We start from the raw sequence: 22,789 nt of genomic DNA on the forward strand, positions 1-22,789 counted from the left end.
TCTTTATGAAGGTTTATTATAAACCTGGAAGTATTTGTTGGATTTGTGTTCACTTTAACGTAACAGAGATCATGTGGGTACTATGAGCAATGAGATAGTTGCACCTGTATGGTTTATGACATCTGAAACTCATGAAGGCTAGTAAAATCCAAAGCTTTCATGTCATAAGTTATTTGGCTTCAAGCTTCTCTTCTTCTTTCCCCTCAGCGCATTTTAACTTTTGTGTTCCTGTCAGATTCCAACAGTACAGCAACAGACAAAATGAAACAGGAGAGATTTTTAAAGCTGAGGAAAGCGTGCTTGAGTTAGAGGCAACTGGTTGCAAGGAAAGTGAATTACATTACTTTTCAACAAGTTGTATCTGTTTTCAGCCCCAGAGCAGGAATGGCAATGTTTACACAGGGATGACGGGGCTGCAGTTCTGCAGGCGGCAGACCTTACACTGGGGACTTGCTGCACTCTCAAAATGTCAGACATGAGCACACCAACCACCTTTTTTTTTGGTTTGGTTTGGTTTGTGTTTTTTGTTTGTTTAGTTTTCTTTTGAGCACTAGATACCCCTCCATGCCAACTTTCTTGAATCCAGTGCTGCCTCTTAAGCATTTGGACTTAAACACTGAGAAGCCAAACTTGGCCCAAGTGTGAGAACCCCACCAAAGTGGTGGGATTTATACTGAGGCTGAACATCTCATTCATGTTACAGTGTTTTAGAACCACTTTCAATAGACCACTTGATTTGATTACCTTTTCTAAAACATAATGACTTAATTTTTTTCATGACTTTTCTGATTTCCCATTAAATTAACCCTTAATGTGACTATCCAGCTGAGCCTTCCGGAGGAAGAAATGTTGGCTAGTTTTTCCAGTACGATGTTAGTCTGCAATATTTATTTTTTGAAAACTGCATTTTGCATGCAAGTTTCTTCTTTTGGGTGTGCTGAAGCTACAGACCAGCAGATCTCATATCCTCTAGGCCTTATCTTGTGGTTTATCTTTCTGATGCTGCTTCCTCTTTTTCACGTGTCTAGCCCCGAGAGTTTGTGCTCTGCACCAAGTTGTGCACTCCAAGTTTGGCAGGAGAAGTGTCTGATTAGTCAAAATGTCTGGTTAGCTGGGCCATACGGAAGAGGCCATTTACTTTGTTTACCTGGGGAAGGAAGAAAGAAGCCATTCATCCCATGCAATGTTCACACCGTCTAACTTCAGAGACCTTCTAGAGACAAGGAGAAGTGTAGGCTTCCAGTTTAGGTGTTCTGAATTGCTCTTTGGGGGAAACTACAGTTTGCTATTAACTACAGAGAAACTTAAGCTTGTATTTTAGAGATGTTAGTTGAATGCGAACATTTAGACATCTGGTGGACACACACTGGCACATCACTGAAAACAGCTTTGTCCTTGCTACTCGGGATTTCCTTTCTGAAATTTGCACGCAGTTACCTTCTTGCAGGGCCATCCAGTTGCTGAAATAGCAGAGGGGGGTAGACATGATTGTTTTCTTCCTTCTCAACTCCTTTTCATTGAAGTTGAGGATCAGCTGCTCACATCAAGACTCTGAAAGAGGCTGTTCACTAGGTAGAGGCTGCTTCTGCGTAAAGAATTTATGGATGTGATAGGGATTGAGGTGGCAATGCAAAAACAAACCTAGCTCGGTCCCAGTTCACCCCGCAGTAGTGCTGCCTGCTCAGAGGAGTACAGTCTCCTTCTTTGCATGCTTTTAAGCAAAAATCTAGTAGGAAGTACATGGATATATTTGAATTCTGCATGGGACAGGAGACATAAACTAGATAATTTCATGAGGTTTCTCCCAGCATTATAGGTACTCCCACCTCTTTGAAGAAATCAAAAGTTTGATGACGTTGGCATTTCTTGCTATCCTGTTTTCAAGAGGAAGCAGGGCATGTGGTAACGCTTGAGTAACCCTGGATGCTGGCATAGGTGTGTTTCTACTGCATGCAGGAAAATGTCACAGTAAAAACCTCTCTGTTTCAGGGAGACAGATGTTAGGTTCTTCAGCAAAGGTTCTCCTGTATTTGAACTGTTTAAGATGGTGTTGAAAAGGAAAGACCTTTTCAGTAGCAAAGGCTGGATATGAATGAACTTCACCCCATTGAGCAGAGCCTCTGGTCCCTTAAAAGCCATAAAAGTATTGTTTTGAATATATTTGGAAAGCTTGGTGGTTCTGTTTTTATCCTGTTGCTTTGCATGGAAGCAGACTTTTTTCAAGATAGAAATTAGGTTTCACACCATAGTGAAATAGATATTTCAGGGAGTTGTAAGTGGAGCCCTTTTCCTTTCCCTTTCACTTGCCTTGAAGGAAGGACAAGTTTTGAAGGAAGATGAGCAGTTGATTTATGCAAATAATTGTGCACATCCTCTGGATCTGTACTTGCTTTGTTAGAAATGGTTGCATTTACATGTGTTGCAGTCCATGTGTATAAAAGGCACAGTCCCATTTCACATAATTATTTTCCCACATTCTGAAGTACTCAGGGTCCTTGCAGTTGATCAGTGCTGATAAATGTGTGATTTACTGCTGCGTATAATTGAGAGCAGTGGCACAGGGCAGCAATTTCAGTTGTGTATCTGCCATGGCCTATAGAGATGTCAAAGTATTTTGTTGATAATCTGAGAACTCAGCTAAGTCTTGGGGGTCAGAGAGGTAAATAAGATTTTTTTAATTAACCCTTTGTTTCTAATTTTTTCCCCCAAGTGCCTGTGTGTTTTGGACTTGTCTTGCTGTAAACAGTCCCTGGGGAAGCTGGTGTTTTGCACAGCAATTTGTAGTAATTTTCTCAAAGAAGCATGCCTAACTCTGGTATTTTGTTTTTTATTGCCATCTTAGTGAAGCCTTCCCTGATGTATTGCTTCTCTAATTTATCTTTACAAAAGGCTCAAAGCCTTCTGAATGAAAACAAGCACAGAGGTAACCGGTAACTTATTTGCATCTCTCACTTACTCTCGCACTCTCAATGCATTATTAACTCACTTTTTCATCTACAAACCTGTCGTTTTCCGCTGCTTGTGTCAGATAACTGAATCGATTCAGCACAACCAATTTGCAAAGCAGCCGATTTGCAAAAACGCTTGCCTCTCGGGCCCCCATTTCCAGAGGCACACAGCCCGGAGCAGCCAGCGGGCTGGGACTGGGGCCTGCTCGGTGTTTGGGGAGAGCAGAGCTGGGCCCTTTGCAGTCAGCAGCCGTGGCCGAGTGGTGCTGGGGCCGTGCTCCCGCCTTGAAGTCGCATCGCAGCGGTTTGGGCGCTTCCCCAGGAAGTGGCAGCCCCGCGCTTGGGCCCAGCTCCGCCGCAGGGCTCGGCGGCTTCATACACACACCCCATGCAGCTTTCTCCTGCCTCCTCTGGAGCCCTCGGCCCCTCTGGGCAGGGCAGCAAGCTCCCTGCGAGCGCTTCCACTGCTGTGAAGTCCTGGGGTCGGTGTTGAGTCAAACGTGACGGGTTAAGCTGAGCAACGAGGCCGAGAGACGGGAGGAGATCTGTCCTCCAGGTCAGAGCTTCGGGGGCACCTCCTTCCCCCACTTCCTCCTCAGAGCGGGGCGGGGAGAAATCTCAAGCGCTCTGAGGCTTCAGCCCCTGCCAATATCCTCAAATCACCCGGGAGCTGTATTTATTTAACAAGAGCCCTGCCAGCACAGATGTCTAGGACACCAGCGAGGTCCTCGGTCTCCTCTGTTCCTGGCACACGATGTCGGAGGCTGAGAGTTCCTCTGACGGAGGTTTGGGAGCAGTGACCTCCAGCAGTGCAGCAGTGGGCACGCTGGGCACAGGACAGCCCTCAGCTGTGGGGAAATGGATGTCCCCTGTGGGCCTCGTTTCAGAGGCCAAGCATGGGGAGGTAATCCTGGTATGAGCTATCATCCCACTGCCATAATTACACCTCCTTTATGGGCTTGATTGTAATGGTAAAAATAAAATGTGTTACCCAAATGTTGAACTTGGTACAGCATCCAAATATAGCCCAGGTCTACAAAGCAACAAAGCTGGGACAGAGGCAGCGCAGGGACCCGTCACAGCCGGTGCTGTGCCACGCGTGCTGGGCTCCTGCTTGCTTCTGGTCCTTCAGGCAGGGAGGCAGCAGGGAGGGTACGGAGGGGGAGGGTCCCGGTCAGCACAGCCCACCCCTCCTCCCCCCGGGTTTTAACTTTTAAAACTGTGGTGCCTTTCACTGCCTCGCTCTCTCTTTATTATTATTGTTTATTATGAAAAAGAAGCTGTAATTGTGGAGTTGTTATTGGAACACACGGGAGCTGCTTTGCAATAGCAAATGTATGTTCACTTTCCTTTTATATTTGAATTTTGCCGTATGTGTTTTCTTGTGGTTTCCAAGTCAAAGACGACTTTGTTTTCTAGGCTAGGCTTCCCATGGGGGCCTGAGTTGTAAGTGTGTGTGACTTCCAACATTCAACTAATTCTTTTGCTTATTAGTGAAACCAGAACCTTTGATGGAAACTCAAAACCAAATCACAGCTTGATATCGTAATTCACACTCTCACAAGCGGGGCTGGATTAGAGATGTGTTCCTGATGAAATGAAAACTCGCCTGCCCAGATGATTTACTGCTGGGGACACAGGGGTGGTTGGGTTTCTCTTTCTCTGCCCATCCTCCTGTTCAGTGAAGGGGAAGTCAGAGGTCCAGGATGAAGGGGGGTGTTTGCACTTCCGTAGTGTTTGGCCTCTGCAAGCTGCCCTGGACATGTGCAGCTAAGCTGGCTTGTGCTGTGCCATGTCTCTGCACTGATCCCGTTGCCTTTACTTCCTTTTTGTAGCGAGTGGGAGCCTCGTGCTGGCTCCTCGCTGCTTTTGGACCTTGCAGGGATTCTGCCCCCAACTCGAGAACAGCATGTGACAAATTGTCTGCATGTATCATGCCTAATTAACCTGCAGGATTACCGGGCTTGTTTGCACAACTGTGGTGATTGATTGCATGTGCCTTTAGAGCTCTGAGCTGTTGGTTCGTGGGTACATTTACTGTGTTTACATGTGCTATTGCAGGGATCGATGTGCAGTCTGAAAGCGTAGACCTTGGTTTTAGGAATACCTGAGAAATTGTCTTTAAAACTAATATCCTGTCAAATGCACGGGGAGATGAGTCGGTACCCCACACACTGTCCTGGTAACGTAGCTGTACCTTCGGATCTGTCTATCTGAGGCTTCGCTGGAACCGCTGAGGAAATTAAATTACTACGTAGATCGGAAGTAGTGTAGGAAAACATGATTGAGCCTGAAAGTGGCTTTTGTTAAGATGTGGGACTGGACTGAATAATAGGGAATATTAAATGTGATACCTAATAAACAGAGATAAGAGGAAGAGCTGGCTCATATGCCTTCTCTATCATTAATGCAAGAGGAGAACTGCTGGACAACAGTAAGGATAATTAGCTGCTGGGAGAATTTACCTGGACTTAAGCTGCATCCTCTGTTGCTTGAAGTTGCTAAGCTGGGTCTGCGTGCCCCTGTGAGAGGGATGCTGTCCCTCACAAAGAGGTTATGTGCTGAGCGACTGCAATTGGGGTGCAGAGATGCAGGTGACCAGAGAACCATGTACCTCAAGGGAGCAGCTGGATCTTACCATGTGTCTTGTGTTAGAGATGACTGAATGGTTCTCATTGTAACTTTTTGTCTCAAAACAAAAATGGAGCCCAAGTCAAAATGCATTGCTTTGATGGAAAGTAATTTTGGCAGAGGTGAGGGGAAGGCAAGTATACCAGCCAAGTCTGAGGATGCCTGTGAGATGCAGGCAGCCTCAGTTATTCCTTGTCTGGATTAGGCAGATCTAAGATTTAGGCTACTCTTTCATGTGTGCTTTAACTGACAGACTGCACATGCAGGAGTCAGTGTGCAGCAAACCAGAGGCTGAATTTGTGGCTGTTTGCCAGGAATGTGGACACGTACAGCAGTAACGCCTACAGAACTCATCCTGTTCAGGGCGCGCTCAAGTATCTGCAGAAGTTGTTCATGCAGAGCAGCCAGCATCCTCTAAACTCACATCTGGGCACTCTATGCAAGGGCTGCACCATGCAGCAAAGCCTCCAGTTCCCCTTTCCTTCTCTCAAGACCCATTCTTATTTAATAGAAAGTGCCTTGGTCCGAGCGAGGACCTGCATGTGGGTGTCTGTGTCTCAAGGGAGAGTCATGTCACTGGGCTTATGGCTTATGGGGGGAAGGGGCTGGGCTCCTCCTGGAGCTTCTTGGTGACAATTTTCTAGGGTTTCTCTATTTCTTTCTGAAACAACTGTTGAAACCTTGAGGCTTCCAGCAGATTCCAGGATGCTCTTGCTGCTGCCTCTGTCCCATTTCTCCCCTTATCTTGGTTGCTCTCAAGCTTTGCGCCACCTCTTGGTTGCACAGCCTGCTCTACCTGGGACTGTGTACTGTGCCAGGAAGGGTGAAATAACTGTGGGAGGGGAAGCTGCAGGGTTAGGTGACAGAAAAACATCTCTGCTTGCCACCTTCGTTCTGCTCCAACCTGGTTGAGGCCGGTCCCCACCAAGCCTACTTGAGCTGGCAGGGAATGCCGTGGCTAGCTGGTGGCAGAGCTCTGTGCTGGGAGGTGGCAATGCAATTCTGGTGAAATCAGCAAATTTGCACCCTCTGCTTTGCTTGTGGCAGAGTTCTTTCTTGCTCGGGGAAGTTGAAATCTTTTGTCTTGAGTGTGCGTGGAAGCTGACTAACTACGCAGGTGGTTTTCTTAGTATGAAAAAAAAATCATTTTCACTCAGATATAAAAATCCTACCTTCCCAGTCTGCATATCAGTGAGATGCAGTCAGATGGATAGTGCCTATTTTTTTTTTTTTTTAAACTTTAAGCCATGAAAGTCAAAGCACCTTGAAAACAAGCAGCTCTTTGTAGACATAGGGAAATTGAGGTATAAAGAGGCAAAAGCTTGCCCATGTTGCAAAGTGTGGTCAGTGTCAAGACGATTGGGAACCAAAGTCTGCTTTGAGCCTTAATTGCTTTTTCCTGAGACCTGCCTTCTCTGCCCCAGGCTGCTGTTTTAACCCCTGGTGGAAGCAGAACGCCCAGTTAGGCGCTGGGAGCCTGGTTGTCATTTACTGTAAGGAACAGCAGCATAAATGAGATTCAGTCCTTGGAATTCTGACAAAATTGTCACCAAAATAAGGAACATTTAAAATCAAATATAATAAAAACTCATCATTTAGCAGAATCAGATGTTCAAAGGATTATCTTCTGAGGCCTTTTTAGACTGCTTCAGTGAGGAGTAAAAAGAACCGAGGCAGGGATTTCCTTCTGGTTTGCGTTCTCTTGCTATGTCCCAAGTACATCAAATTGAACAAAAACATGTGACAAGTTTCAACTTTATTGCTCAATGTCAGCTCGAACGAAAGCAGGCAGGCAAGCCACTACATGCTGCAGTGTCTGGATGAGGTCTTTGTGTTAATTACTGACAGCTATTGATATGCCACTCTCCCCGAGACAATATAATTTTCCATCTCGGAGTGCTGTTGAATAAAGACCCCCCAAAAAATCCTTGAACTTGTTGCAGCCAAAAAGTACTAATGATAGGAATTAATGATCAAATCCAAAACACAGAGTTCCTTCCACCAGGAAACTGACTGAAGAGGCACCGCAGAAATGCTGTGGCAAGCAGGGGCTACTGAGACAAGCACATCTTCCTCCGCTCTGCTGCGGGTTGTCCTACAACGCTTGCTGGCATGGAAAACAGCATTGGGGCTGATGAAGAGTCTGGGCAGGGGAATAATTTGTGGTGTCAAATCCCTTGAGGCGCAGGCTTAGCTCTGCAGTCTGGCTGCTTCAGGAGGAAGGTGGGAGTTGGGAGTGGGGGCTCCTTCCTCCCGCAGCCGGCGCCGAGACCTCATGCTGCTCCTTGTGCGCCAAGGGGCGAGCCTGTAAGTGCTTTCTTATCTCCTCCTATACAGCAGGAAAAGGGAAGCAGTAGGAGGAAGCGATTTCTCACGCGGCTTTGTATTTGCTTCTAATTAAACGTTGCCAGTCGAGCTCTGTTTTCCCACTTTTCACCAACGGCTGATGACCATCTCTCTGAATCACCACGGCGTTATTTTCAAAGCTGACCACACACATGCACACCCCATTCAGAGGGAAGCTGAAATGACTTCCATGGGGAGATAGCAAGTAATATGCAGCAGTTAATAGACCAAGCATCTTGTTACGGTGAGGCGAAACAAGCAGGAGGGCTGATTAGTTTCAAGCAAATAAAAACACCAAGGCTAGTGAATTCATTCCCCAATTTTATACTCTCCTTTTGGCAGTAGCTTGTGTTGTCTAGACAGGAAGATGTTCACAATCAGCTTTAAAGATGCAGCTTTATACCCCACAGGGGAAAAAGACCTCAATTCCTGACAAGCAAAGCTCTGCTGGGTTGGATGGGAAACAAATTATTCCATTCTGCTCTCGAAGGCGATCAGAGTCTGTAGCACACAGACTGCATCACGCAGGTTCTCACTGGGGCTCTCCAAAGGTGCATTTAAGACTTGCAGATGCTCCTGCTGTTGTCTCACAAAGTTCATTCCTGTTTGCATGCAGACCAGATACCTAGCTTGCAGGTGTGCAACACTGAGCTAGAAATTCTCAAGAAAATTTGGCTCTGAAACCTGTCAATTAAAAAGGGAAATGCAGAAACTAGCAATAATAGCAGAAAACAAGGTTGTACAGCCGGTGAAGGGTGTTAGCACAATCAGTGCTCACGGTAGAAAGGGCTTGGTAACCCCTGCAGTGAAGCAGAGCACAGCAGGGACAGGACCTCTGATTTCTCACTGTGCTAATCCCCTGTGGGGCCTGGCAAATCACTGCATCTCTGTGCCTTGGCTTCCCCATTTAAGAATACTTCTCCTCGTCTGCTCTTCCTATCTCTTGCTAATAATGCAATTCTCTATAGACTACAGTAATATTTAAATTCAAGTGCATATGTCCAAGATTCAAAGATCTAAATTCCAAAGGTTTTACTAAGTTCCCTCTTTATGTGCGTATGTTGTATCTGTTGGTGACCACCTACAGAATCTTAAGGAATTCACCCTTCTTTTTGACTCTGCTGTCAATTTATCACTCGATTACCAGAAAAAATAGCTAAGCAGTGTTGCAGACTTTGCTTCTGCAAAGAGATTTGCTATTTACACAGTATTGCAAAGGTGAACCAGTGTTTTTAAATCCCCACAGCCAGAGATTGTGCAAACTGTAGCTGCAGGGTTTGTTTCATCTGAACACTGGAACAGGGATTGATTTAGACTTGATTTTCAAACTTGCTCAGTAAGTGGTTATGTATGTGGGGCCGGGCTCTTCGTTTGTAAGAAGACATGAGTTTAGAAATAGTTCAGAAAAAAAAAAAAAGGCATTCTAATGCACGTGGTCTTAATGGCTGTGGTTCCATGTACCATCACAGGAATTGTGTTTGGGTGGATAACTGGACTGCCCACACAGCAGCTAATGGCATATCTGCTCATGTTTTGCATGCAGAATTGCATATGTGCCATTCTGAAAACGGCAGTTGACTACCCCCTCTCCCAAATTTGACTGTTATTGATCCATGGATGAAGTGTAGAATGAATGAATTTTGTTTATGCAGAGGTGAGCTGATGATTCTGATCATGCCACAAATTTCCATTTTGTTTAGAAACCCAATCATAGCAGCAAACCGAACAAGAAAAGTCTCCTTGTTTTCTGAATGATGTTATTTGTTTATCTGCCAAAGTGCTTTGCATCTCCTCAGGTCACAGACCAGCCCATGTCTGGCTATGTTAATATTATAAGAGTTATGCAAAAGTAAAGTTTAAGAAAAATCTTTCAACTGAAAGAAATAGGATCTTAAAATCCCAAAATAGAGTATGGAAAGGTACACATCATGTCTGGCTTCTCTTTCCCCTTGTGGCAAATGTGACTCAAAGGTGTTGGTTTTTTTCCAGCTCGATCTGTATACAGTTTGGGGGAGTTTTATTGTGAATAGCTCACCTTATAATACACAAAATTATTTCCTTCCAGAGTTCTCTATTCATAAATCTTTCTTGATTCTCACTCTCTCAAAACTGAAATCCAGATGATATTTTTTTCTTCATTGAAACAAGTGAGAAAGATGGTAAGAAAGCACATTGGCACAGTGCTGGTCCTCTGCTCTTGTCTCTGGTGAATCTCCCACTTCGCCTGAGTGAGCAGCCAAGTGTTGGGTGCTCCCCTTGGGCAGTTGCAGCTCGCTGCAGTGCGAGCCGGGCTCTCCCTTTCTGAGAGATGAGCAAAAGCGTGGAGTGGGAAACGGAGATGTTACAGGGGCTTGGTTGTTACTGAGGAAGAAACAGATGAATGTTAGAGTTATTATTTAAAAACGTCTTAAGTCTTTGCTTCTCTGTAGGGTTCTTTCAGGGTTGCTTTTTCTCCTTCTTTGTGCCACCAAAGGAAAGATTGGCTTTCTGGTTCAGTTGTAAAGTAGCTGCCTAGCATAGCAGAGGTGAGTGTTTGTGGAGAGTAGCAGTCTCACCTGGTTCAGTTTTGAGGAAAGGTGTATCAGAAACAAAGCCCTAATGTGTTCTTCCATTCTAGCTCACAATGAATTTCTCTGTATAAAAATGTAGCACAAAATATTAACTCCTTCCCGTCCTCATGAAAAAGGGTTAGCATCACTATTGCCCTGTTACAGATAAACAGAGAGGTTATATGGCATGACCAAAGCTATATAGTGAACTATTGGCAAAACTGGGTGTAAAACTCTGACTTTAATGTGCCTGGAGCCGTTCTGTGAGCTGTCCATCTTCAGTCTTTGTTCTTAAGTCATCCCGATGTATTCTTAGCATATGGATGATAGATGGAAATGCGTATGCTAAAAGTTAAATTTTACTTATTACCCTTTAAAATGTAAAATATAATCAATTAAGATAAAGACGAGCACTTTTAAATTGGGGTGCTTGATGCTTCCTTGTGTTTTTCTCATTTATTTGCTTTTTATAATGCTATTTTGATTTTATGGTGATGTCATCCCAAAGCATTGTCATGTCATAAATTACCAAGTAACTACCTTACTTTCTTCCACTGATCAAGCAATTTATCTAAAGTCTTGCTCTGTGAAGGACCAGAAGTTCTTTTACTTTGTGTTTTGTACCCGTGTCCCACAGGTGACACAGACATTGCCATATGAACAGACAGTCAGCTCCTATCCTTTTTTAACTATGTATACATTTACACAGCCACACAACCACGGACATTTTTATTATGAGAAGACCAGGAATAGTTTTTACATTGGGAACTCACTCTATACATGAGGAAAAACACCACTTACAATTAAAGTTGGCCAGTTTTAAAACCTGTGTACGTAGCCAGTTCTGTTACAGCTGCTACTGACTGTGCTCACTTGGGGCAAATTTTCTTTTGTAATTTATTACCTGTTTTCTTCCATTCCAGTCTCCCATCAATAACTCTGGGGTTTTGCTCTGCCAGTTTGTAGACAGAACGAGTGCTGTGTTGCTGTCGCTGTAGCCACTATTCCAGTCCAAAGGGTCCTCTCGTCATCCCAGCTGGATTGACAATTATTCCGTCAGGCATGACAATAACTGTGCTTAGTACTTAAAAGCTCCTTCTCTATTCTCCCTGTCCCCTTGTAAAGACAACACGGCCTTTTCTGATACAATGGCTTTTCACTGAAGGCCTGGAAATCTTGGATTTTGAAAGTACCGTGCTTAGGCTGGGTTTCAGTATGGCTCCCAGAGGACCTGGGCTTAGCAGGCCTCCTCATGAGTAAGCAGGGGATAATTTTGTACATTCAGGTCTGTTCCTGATAGATCTGTCTTTGTGACCTCTGACAGCTTTAATCCTCTAACTTTTCACCTTATTCAGCACATTTCTGAATCTCCTCATGGCCATCATTCTTGGCAATGCTGCTCCTTCAACACCAAGCCTTGCCCTTGGAGTCCAGCTCCGCTCCTCCACAGCCTCACCCTAAGAGCCCATTGGCACATTGGTGCAGACTCAGATCCTTTTTTTCCCTCCTAACAGCCTACTGAAGTACTTGTGTGATTGTAGGTGTATGGTCTGGGGCAGGGACGGGTTCTGTAATTCTTCCATGCACGACCTGTTCTCAAGGCCTGTCGGCTTCAATGGAGTTATTCATGTGAGTGGAGGCTGCATGTTTGGGCCCTTGGGTTGCAAGATCTCTGGGGCATAGACTCTGTCTTCGTGTGCCTTGCAAATATGTGCTAGATGATAATGATAGCTCAGAAGAGTGAGTGTTGCTTTACATTTGCCATACTGAAGGAAAGCTGCCAGGATTGCATTGATGCTGCATGTGGTCCCCTTCCAGGGGGGGAATTAATCCTTCTGTGCAGAGATACCTCCTGCTGACTGGTAAAAACTTTAAAAAAAAAAAAAAAAAGAGAAAAAAAAAAAAAAAAAAAAGATTTGGCCATGAATACCATTAGCTTAATCTTCCTTTTCTGTGATCTTCCAGTACTATTTGCTTTGTATGGCTTCATCAAGGTTTGTATGTGGACAGAATAATTGAAAACAAATTCAGTGAGTCTCAAACCATAAAGTTCCCTTTCAGCTAGATCACTGGCTGTGTGGTAGATAAATATCTGTTTTTCATTTTTGGTTATGTGAAAAAATCAGAATGGTTTGATTTGTGATTTTGAATGTTAATAGAGAAGAAGATATTTCCTTGTCTCTTGGCCTATGGAGAAATTCTGGCTTTATTGGTTCTCTTGCAGCAAATACTGTTTAGGAACATGTCTTTTGGTACAGAAGAGTCTGCTAATGTCTTTGAACCATAGAGGGCCTCACCTCTAAGGTCAGCCAAGCCCTCCTTGTGTCACAGAACAAAAAGGCCATCTCTACCTGTACAGGTAGTATTTTAGTGTAAGGCAAGAAAAGTGGCTGAAGGTGAACCATCCTGAGGGAAGAATGAGTTGCAAAGAGCAGTGACTCAAGCTCACATAAGTGATTTCATGAGAAAAAGAACGTATCTACTATTAATGCTATTTAAGAATTTTGCAGACAGCTTTGTAGGGTAGAGATGTGGATGTTGAAAGGGAACATCTTCCCTGAGGGAAGAGGCCAATGGGCAGAAAATACAGTGCTGTGAGCATTTGAGAAGCTGATGCTGGTGTTTAGGACTGGATTTGGGAAGTTTGGGAAAATACGTTCATAACAGCATAGAAAATGAGAGGACAAAGAGAAGGGCAGAGCTGTGAAGGTGAAGGCAGACATCTTGTATTAGTTGTGAGGTAAACAGGGAAATGGGAGAGCTGTGGAATTTGGGTCTTGCACATGCCAAGGCTGGAGAAAGAGATGTGACAGGGATTGGTAATTTCTGAAATGTTTATACATAGTTTAACATTTCAGTTCTCAAAATCACGGACACAATTGCTAGATACCTCCTGTTTAGGGTTTTTAAAAGTATTTTTTACAGCAGTTGAAGAAGGATTCATAAGCTGTGAAGAGGCAAAGTCATTTTACTGTACACTAGGCTGGACAGACACCAGGGTTTACAAGTTGAATGTCACACGGGGCCCAAATTCAAAGACCCCTTACTCCATTAGCTTTAATAAGGTCTGTAGAAGGTACAATTTATACCTGCAGGAACGTAAGCAGGGGACTCTGTTCTTGCCGTGCTTCCTGCTGATGGGAAGCAGAAGCCCTGCCCAGGGCTGCAGGTGCACAGGACCACCTCTGCTTTTGTGGCTTTATCCACCCCACAGGGAAAAATCTTTTGAACCTCATTTAGGATTCAGTCACTGCAAATTAAACAAATGTACTAAAAAATGTACCTTTTGAGGGTATTTATCAAAACATTTTGGAGACAACCAACAAATTGCTGGTAATGGAGAGCTTGTCTGGAATTTTTTCCTTCTTGACATATCTAGTGTTATAACCATTAGTTACATATTTTCCATTAACTGCTTTTCCTTGTACAATGTACAAGAAAGTACTCTTAAGAGGTTGTCTGTCCCTGAGAGTAGGGAAGAGTCTGTACTCCATGTGTGGTTCTATCTATCTATATCTCCATATCTGTGTAGATGTCTGTAGATCTGTTTAGTTTCCTGAAATGAGAGCATTGCAACCCCCATGTGTGATAATAGATTTTTAATGTCTTGCCAGCTTCATGGTTACATGGAGAACAAACCCTTGGGTCTTCAGATCTTCATTGGGACAGCAGACGAACGGATACTTAAACCCCATGCTTTCTATCAAGTCCATCGCATTACAGGAAAAACTGTCACCACCACGAGCTATGAAAAAATCATTGGCAACACCAAAGTTTTAGAGATCCCACTGGAACCCAAAAACAACATGAAAGCAACGTAAGCATTTTTATTTTTATTAGCAAAGTTGTGGCATGTTGAAATTCCTGCTCCTATGGAAAGCAGTCACTTAAATGAATAAAGATGTCTGATCTGGAAGGACTCCCCTTTCCAAAACATGAATTTAAGACCCTTTTTACAAAGGTATGAACAGACAGTTACAAGCACCTGGGTTAAAGCTGCTCAAAGAATTACCATGTATGCATTTTTGCTATTTGCCCCAATTGCTTCAAGAACTACATTGTAATTGCCAGTCATATTCAAAGTTAGAGTGGCTTGGTATGGCACTAGGGAAAATGAGACACAAATCTCAAGTCCATAAAGTCCATATGCTGCAGGGACACAATGAGAAACAAGGAGTAGTAAGTAGACAGTGCATGAAAAGTGTACATTACATTTTACAACAGTTAACAGAATAGAAAACATCTCTTATGAACTCAGCCAAGTGCTCTGGCCATGAAATCGCACTCTCCTGTTGTAATAGTTTACCAGAAAAGCAAGTACAGGCACATCTTTAATGTATTATTTCTTCCAGTTTTATGGAGGCAGAGGGATGAAGTGGGCACCAGTCTGAAACTTTGGGCTTGAATGTGTGCCAGGCAGCACGAGAGTGATTGCTCTGCAGAGGGAAGAGCTGTATCTCCATCCTTCAGAGGATACTGACAAACTTGGCAGAGCAACTGTGTTTTTAAGCCCCCCTACTTCATTGAAAAATCCACATTCTTTCTTTGTATATCTTTTTTTTTTTTTTTCTCCCCAGAATATATACCTCATTTCTCCCTTTCCTTCAGGCTTATCCTTCCCTCTGCACCCAAGGAAATAAATAAAAGCCCACATCTCAAATTTAAGCAGCCAAGTGCTAAATGGAACGTGATCGTCTGTTCCTAACAAGTAACCCTGGAATAATAAAGCCCTGCACATATACAGTGGTGAGGAACAGTGTGGGTGTAGGAAACAGCTCGGGGTGTATCCTCACCAAATGTGATTTTAATTCATATGAAATGTATGGTGTCTTTCAAATTGATATCAAACCAGTTTGGCAGTGCCTGTTAATACTCACTGCACCCTCTGAGGGCTGTTGCTGAACTCAGATCCTGTAACATTGGCACTTCTTCTTGCCTGGGCTCTGCTGTAGACAAGTTTGCTAGGCTACGCAGGGCTCCTGAGAAGTTAACCAGTGTGTATGTACTGGGTATTGTTAAGTAGCAATGCTGGTTTCAGCAGCCCTCATCCTCTCTTGCCATTCAGCCCTGTCCTTCTCCTGACATTCTCCCTTTGTGAAGGGCTGCGGTGAATGGGAGCAGAGAAGAATCTTCTTTGCTACCAGGCTGTGCCTGCCCTGAATAGCTTGTGTGTTTGGCAGCATCGACTGTGCGGGGATTTTGAAGCTGAGGAACGCGGACATTGAGCTGCGTAAGGGCGAGACAGACATTGGCAGGAAGAACACCCGCGTCCGGCTCGTCTTCCGCGTGCACATCCCTGAGTCCAACGGCAGGATCATCTCTCTGCAAGCAGCATCAAACCCCATTGAATGCTGTAAGTACCTCCTGAGATCTGCAGGGAGCCAGTGTGGGTGTGTGTATGGGGCTTATATACATCCTGCCTGTTTGTGCAGGAGTGTGCACACTGCCTGCCATCCTGGGAACGGTCATATTTGTAGTGGCAGCACAACCAGAACTTGTTATCTCCAAGCTGGTGGTTGGAGGCTTTGAATACAGACATGGGGTGGCAAATGAAATGGAGAAGAGATTGGATTTCAGGGCTTGAGCACATACTGGTTGTTGTTTTTTCTAGATGACGGTGCTGAGGGGTGTGCAGCTCAGGAGGCTGCAGCTGAAGCAGGGAAAGCCCAGGTTATTCTGGTATTCCCCTGAGGGACAGAAGAAAGCTTGCAGTTTTGATTTCTGGGGAGCAAATTCTATAAGTGTGTAAACTGAGAAACCTGCACCTCCCACTCGTTTTAACGTACTGGATCCTGAGAAAGAGAGGCCTCCAGCAAGGTGCCCCCAGGGTCGAAGTCATTTCTGGAAGGGCTCCACCCACTGCGCTGGTTTATGTGCATCCTGTGATGCTTTTTGTTGATAAATGGTGCCTTTTCAGTGGTTTGGGGATTTCACAAATACAAAATGAACAGTTTTCCTCTCCCTTTGCTGAATGACTCACCCCTTTAGCAGAACCTATCTTGCCATAAGTTATGTGAAGAAAATCATTGAAAAGTTTCTTGTGTGTATTTATAGAGATGCGGGCCTTACTTAAATAATTACTTATTGTAAGAGAGGAGCCTATTTTGGATATAAAATCAAGACAATTTGTGACTAGTGAATTATTGAAAAAAAAGCAGTAGAAGTGAATAAACAAGGCAAGACTAAGGAGAGGATGATGGATATGTGTATGATCTCTTGGCAATTTTTATGAGAGGATGACAACTCTCAGAGCATTTTACCAGCTGTGTGAAGTCTCTGGGCACCGTGATGGGAGAGGAGAGCAGTGGGAGTAGCCACCACCTGTCTCTGTAGGAAACAGGATCCTCTATGGGACCTGATGCCTGAAACAATAGCAGCCTCCACCCCCAACATGTCCCTGCTGAAACAAAGGCCTATTTGCTAAAGGAAACATTCAGTAAACTGCCAATATTGTTTATAAGAAGGGAATTGCAGTGAAGGAGCACCTGGCTTCTCCCTCAATTTCTTTTCCAAGTGAAAGCAGCCCATTCCTGCCTGCAATGGGGACCTACTTGGGTGGGGAAGCTCTGGGTGTGACTTTTACATCCACTGTACAGATAACCAGCATGGATCCAGAGCAGGTGGACGGGCCCTGGTTTATGTGTGAGCCCACCAATCACACCCATTATTCCAGTCTCCTACAGTAAAAGCAAATGCTGCTTTCAGAAAGAGTGAGCTAGGCGTTTCTAGTACCCACGACAGCACACTGTATTCGTGCCCATCATCAAAGAGCATTCAAGCAGAAATCCGGTCACGGTTTACAGAATAAGATCACATTTTCCGAAGGGTATGTGCACACCTAATTTGCCTGTGCAATGACTGCTATTTGCAACGGCTTGTTTAAGATGTCTAGGCACTTATTCTGAGATGTGTTTGCTTTGATGAGTCCTAGAGGCATAAAAAAAAAAAAACAAACACACAAAACAAAACAAGAGTCATTAGTTTGTGGCTTATTTATAAGTTTATTATAATCAAATTGAAATTAAGAAAATGTTGGGCTGCTTAGCAGACAACAAAGGACATATGAGAACCGTGCTTTTCTGAACTCACGGAAATAGAGTATAAGGTGACCTGGAGAAGTAAGCCTCTTCCATTTAGAATGTATGTTACATATTTACGGTGTTTTTGCATTTCACTTGCACTTCCTGATCACAGCCTGGTTCTAGGAAGATGGCTAAAAACATTAGTTGGTTCAGCCAGCGCTAGTAATGCAGGCTAAATCACACTAGAGATGATAATCTAAGTTGCTCACAGGTGGTGCTCAGATAAGCTCAGGAGACCTGCTGATGAGCCCTGGTGTAGCAGAAGGGGCATGCTGGGACTTTGAGATATTTTGTCCTTGCATCCCATCTGCCCCCTTTCTGTGCTGCTGGGATTCTCTGTTTCATCACTGTTTGCTTTTCACTTTTTTGACATGGCTGCTTGGGACCCCATGCCCCTGGAGCCTCTCTCCTGAGATCTCTCCTGTCTGATAGCTGTTAATAACATCCCACTGGGAAAGCCTCAGTAAGTAGCAGCTCTAAGATAACTGGCCTCACCAGTGGGGTTCCCTCGAGAGCACTGTTGCTACCAACAGAACATCTGAGTGCTCTCCTCAGCAGAAGCAGATCCCAGCTAAAAACTCCCACTGGTGTCAGCAGATCATTAGCTGCAATGAAGCAAGAACTGCAAAGTATCTGCTTTTCTAGGGGGCAATTTGGTTCCACCTCATCTGTGTCACATTCAGCACTTGACAGGTTTTAGGAGGGGATTTCACAGGTTCTAAGAATCATCCGGAGCAAGTTCCTCCCCAGGCAGCTGTGTGGGAGGACCATGGAGGTGCTATGTTGTTAAATGATCAGTTATGCCTCAAAACGGACCTCATATCCAGACATGCCTGCACACTCAGCAGCTTGCAGCTTTTCTCTCCTTTTGCCTGTTGATTCCCTCTGAAGCCACTGAGGACACAAAGGCATTTCAAAGTCCTCTGATAATTGTAGCAACAGGCTATCACTCAGGTCGGGATAAAAAAGCCACTGTCTTTGAGGCGTGGTGCTGGAAAGGTGAGAAAAATCTCTTCTCCTGGTCATTGTTCCACACTGACACCCTGAAATGGCAGCAAGCCCACAGGAGCTAGGTGAGTTGTCCCCATAATCTCAGCCACTGGGGCCATGCAGCATCATGCAGCGTGGTGCTGCTCCCTGCCTATGCATGTCTGCAGGGTTATTCCTGCTGCAGCTGTACGTGTCCACATGCACATCCCTGACTGTGAAGATGTGTTTTAGGCATATGGTTAACTCATGAGGGTGAGCTTTCGCTGGGACAGGCAGGGCTCACTCTGAGCCTGGTGCAGAGGCAGGGCAAGAAGTGCTCCAGCAGCACAGTGCTTGCTGTGTAGAAATGACCTGATGCCTCAAAGACAGCGGCTTTTTTATTCCTACCTGAGTGATAGCCTGTTGCTGCAATTATCAGCAAGTGCTTGCACGCAAGTATCCTGCAGCCTGCCCGTAAAAAGCAGGTGCTGCTCAAGCATAAGCATCTTGGATCTGAAAACTTGCTAGAAATGACCTGAAGTCTGAGTCTTAATGTGAGTTCTAATCTCTCAATGTCTTGAAAATATAATTAGAACTAAACAGTTTTCAATCACAGTTCTTTGGTGCCAAAATACAACATTGTCACCAGCACAGCAGTGTGTCTGAAATCTGAGTGGCTACCACACAACTGCTAACACGCAGATGCTGTGACACAAGGGATTGAAGGGTTACAGAGTTAACCTGTCCCTTCACGTGCAGCCCTAATAAAAAGCCACTCAGTGAATTGCCGCAGAGGGTTTTTGGTATTTGCAGACTTGATCATTGTTCTCAAACCATTCAGACAACATCTGCAATATTAGTTCTGTTTGTTTCCTTGCATTTGCTGTTCAGTGTGAGACGAGGCTCATTTCTTGGTGAGTATCGGTGGAGTCAGGTCTCTACTCCTCAGCTGAAGTATCCATGGAGCAGGAAAGAAGCAGCACTGAAGGGATTTCAGAGTAGCCACATCAGCACCTGTGAGGCTGCCTGGTTTATTCCATGCTGCTGGCAACCAAAAATCACTCTATGCAAATATCTTTAAGATGTGAGTGTAGGATGAGGAGTACCACTCATACTGTGTCACAGGTTTTATTCTAATAGATTGTGTGCTTAAAGCTTCCCAAAGTGTCTCACAGTTCGTGTTTCATATAATCCATGTTTGCTGAAACTAAACTGCTCGTGAATGGCTTAAAATGCAAATTATGGCACTTGGCATGAGAGAGAGAAAGGTTCTAAAATCTTGTTCTTATAATAGATATTCCACGGTGGTAAAAGCAAAACAAACAAACCTTATTACTAAAGAACAGTGTGTCCACCCGAGGAATTTAAAATAGTTTCTGTTATTGACAGTATTTTGTTCCACTAAATTGGGTCAAATATCTTATTTCCCTTTAATCAATTTCCCTGGAAGTTTCCTTTATTTTTCTCTCCTTCTAGTAGATTTTCCCATCGTATTAGACAATCTGAGCCTATGATACTTGACACATTAATAACTACAGAGGAAAGAGCTAGTCATTTAAAAGAATGTTGTCTTGGCAAAGCGAGGAGTGCTTTTCCTCGGCCATGAGTTGTGCTGGTTGGAATACAACGGCAGGCAACAAGCAGGTCTGGTTTACTGAGATAAAAAAGCAGAAGCAAATGGTCTGTTTGCACCTGAGAGGTGCCCGCTGCAATTTTAACCAGAAGCAAGATTATTATGAGAGTAGCATGGTTTCCAGATGAATTAAAGGAATTCCCCCTCCCCTTTCATTTCAACTTCAAGACAGCCATGCACTTTGCCGTAAATACAGCTGACACAAAACCTGGTGCCTTTCCTAAAGTAAAATTTCTCTCTCCTAATTTAAAGCTAATTCTGACAACTTTTGCCACTTTTAATGTGCTACTAAAAGATTTTAACCTGGAAAGTCTGTCAGAAGGAAAATGCTCACCCTTTTTGCAGTAGTGCTGCTGGTAAAAGCAAGCGACCCAGCTTATTACGCAGACCATGGATTTCTGAGCATAATTTAAGCTCAGCAGATCTCCTCCACAAGGGATTAAAGGGAAATGCTGTGCATACCCGCAGAGATGATCGACAGAGAAGTGAACCGAGGCCATGGTTTTCCTGTCATTAATCACATGCTGCTTTGGTGAGCTGGCTGCAGTTCATAGAAAGCATCATACTTATCTGACACTGCTGCCATCAATGCTTGTCACTCCTCCTTCGCAAGGGCATCATAAAATAAATTATGTGCAGGGAAGGAGGTGGAGAAAAGCCCTCTATTTTTGGTGCCTTTTTCTTGGATGGCTCTGTACAAACTGCTGATTAAGTCTTGCTGGCGACAAATTGGAAACTGTTGTCATTCCATATGGGGGTTCTTCTTTTGGTAGCATTTGAATCACATTTTCAAGGTTTCACATCACAAGGGCTGGAAATTAGCTTTATTTCCTTGATTCTCACTTAAGCCTTCCACTCCCCAGTACTCCTACCAGGAGGTAATCCTCCCACCCCTCCAATTAGGAGGTTGTTCCTCGAGGGGGTGCACTGCTGGTGCCTGCCTGCCTGCTAGAGATGCCTCCTGTCCTTGGTCTGCCCCCAGCTCCCACGCTGCAGGTCCTCAGCCTGTGCTGCTGTGCCCACCCTGAGAGCTCCGGGTGCTTCAGCAAGTGATGAATGGGATCAGAGGCTCCCAGGACGTTAACGTGTTGGACAGGCACTGGGCACAGGAGCACTGCTCCTATCAGTCCTGCCGCAGGCGAGCAGTTCATGGTAAGTAAACACAGTGTGACAGGAGGAAAGAGATATTTACTTTGGCTCATTAAGGTTTGCACTGAGGTGGAAGAATTAATCCCACAACAAATTATGCTGCTGTTAAGGCTCTGCTATTGCTTCTAGGGTTTGGGATTTCTTTTTGAGTGTCAGACAGGCAGCTCTGCTTGCCCTTCTCCAATCCAACAGGAATCAGTCGCTTGAGCCAAGAGCCTCTGGGGGTTTGGAAAGACATGTTAGGGGCAGTGAGTCACGGCTCAGAGGCTTCCAGAAAGCTGGGTGAGCCCAGGACAGGGTGTCCAAAGTGAGACCTGGACATTTGGCCTGGGGGGACCGCTGTGCTGGGATGCAAGTCCTGACACCCCACCCCACCCCCCCTCTTTTGAATATCCAAGTTTTAGTTTACTTGGCTTGTGAGGGCAGTTAGAGGTAATTAGAGGTAATGCTAGCTTTGTCCTTGCTGCGCTGCAGGTGGTCCTCAGTCCTGCTCCTTGTGACCACCCAGAATATGATCTCTCCTGAACTGCGCTCAGCTATGGAGTCAGTTAGAGGGACAACACATCGATTTAAGCTCTGGATCTGGCGTTGCAGGTGTCAGGTGGCATGGAGCAGCTATTCTTTGGCCTTTACTTACACAGAAGTTTGCATGGAGGCCTTCAGTCAGTCCACAGACTAAGACATTGAGAAGCTGTGCTAATACCTGGGGTCTATGGAGTGTCTGCTCTGCAAGCGACCGTCAGACCCGCTGCTCTGCGCAGAGTTCACAGGCCTGTTCCTCCCGAGAGGCAGATCATGTAAATTCCCTGATCTGGCCCTTGCTCGTATTGCATGTGCAGGGAGAAAGATTGCCTAGACGGTTCCTCTCCAGAGGCTGTTAAGATACATTTAGCTTCAGTTAAGACTCCTCATAAAACGAGTCAGCCTTTGGGCAAGACAAGGCAGTGCTTGGAAGCCCTCCAAGCCGGTGGAAGGAAACACGATGCTCAGGCAGGGCTGGAGCATCAAGGGGACGTGTGGAGGAGCACTGATGGGGAGCAAGAGGGGCTCTCGGGCAGAATTGCAATTCCCTGAGGGGCACGCTCAGGTAACACATCCCTGGGGAGAATTTGCAGCCACAATAGATGTATCCAAGTAGTCAGTTGTCTCAAAATATCCCTTTTTCTTCCTCGAAGCCCAGTAACTTCTGCCAAAAAAGGAATGATTGTAGGTGCTGTGAGCAGGTGGGAAAGCAAGAAACACCCTCACCCAGCCTTGGCACATTTCTTGTGGTCAGCCTGCAGGCTTGTGCATCCCATGTGCATAATTCAGCCCACCATCCCAGATGTTTAGGCCGTCTTTACGCTTCCTCCACCAGCTGGCACAGGGATGGGGACCAAGGGGACAAGTCTTGCAGCCTGGCAGCGATGTGCAGGCCCCTGGGTGCTGTGGGCAGGGGAGGAGGTGCAGGGGCCACATCCCTCCTGGCTGGGGGTGCCTGGA

The 22,789-nt window shown here is 45.0% G+C and overlaps 1 protein-coding gene across 6 annotated transcripts in view; it reads left to right on the forward strand.

Moving 5' to 3' along the window:
• Nucleotides 1-22,789, forward strand: part of NFATC2 (nuclear factor of activated T cells 2) — a 99,044-nt gene that overhangs the window by 21,897 nt on the left and 54,358 nt on the right. For all 6 annotated transcript variants that reach the window (XM_082773410.1, XM_082773411.1, XM_082773409.1 and 3 more), the window contains exons 4-5: nucleotides 14,089-14,291; nucleotides 15,655-15,827. In XM_082773410.1, the coding sequence (XP_082629536.1) occupies nucleotides 14,089-14,291; nucleotides 15,655-15,827 (376 nt within the window). The remainder of the gene's footprint in view (nucleotides 1-14,088; nucleotides 14,292-15,654; nucleotides 15,828-22,789) is intronic.

The sequence above is a fragment of the Aythya marila genome (assembly GCF_965140915.1).
Source record: "Aythya marila genome assembly, chromosome: 16".
Classification (NCBI taxonomy): domain Eukaryota; kingdom Metazoa; phylum Chordata; class Aves; order Anseriformes; family Anatidae; genus Aythya; species Aythya marila.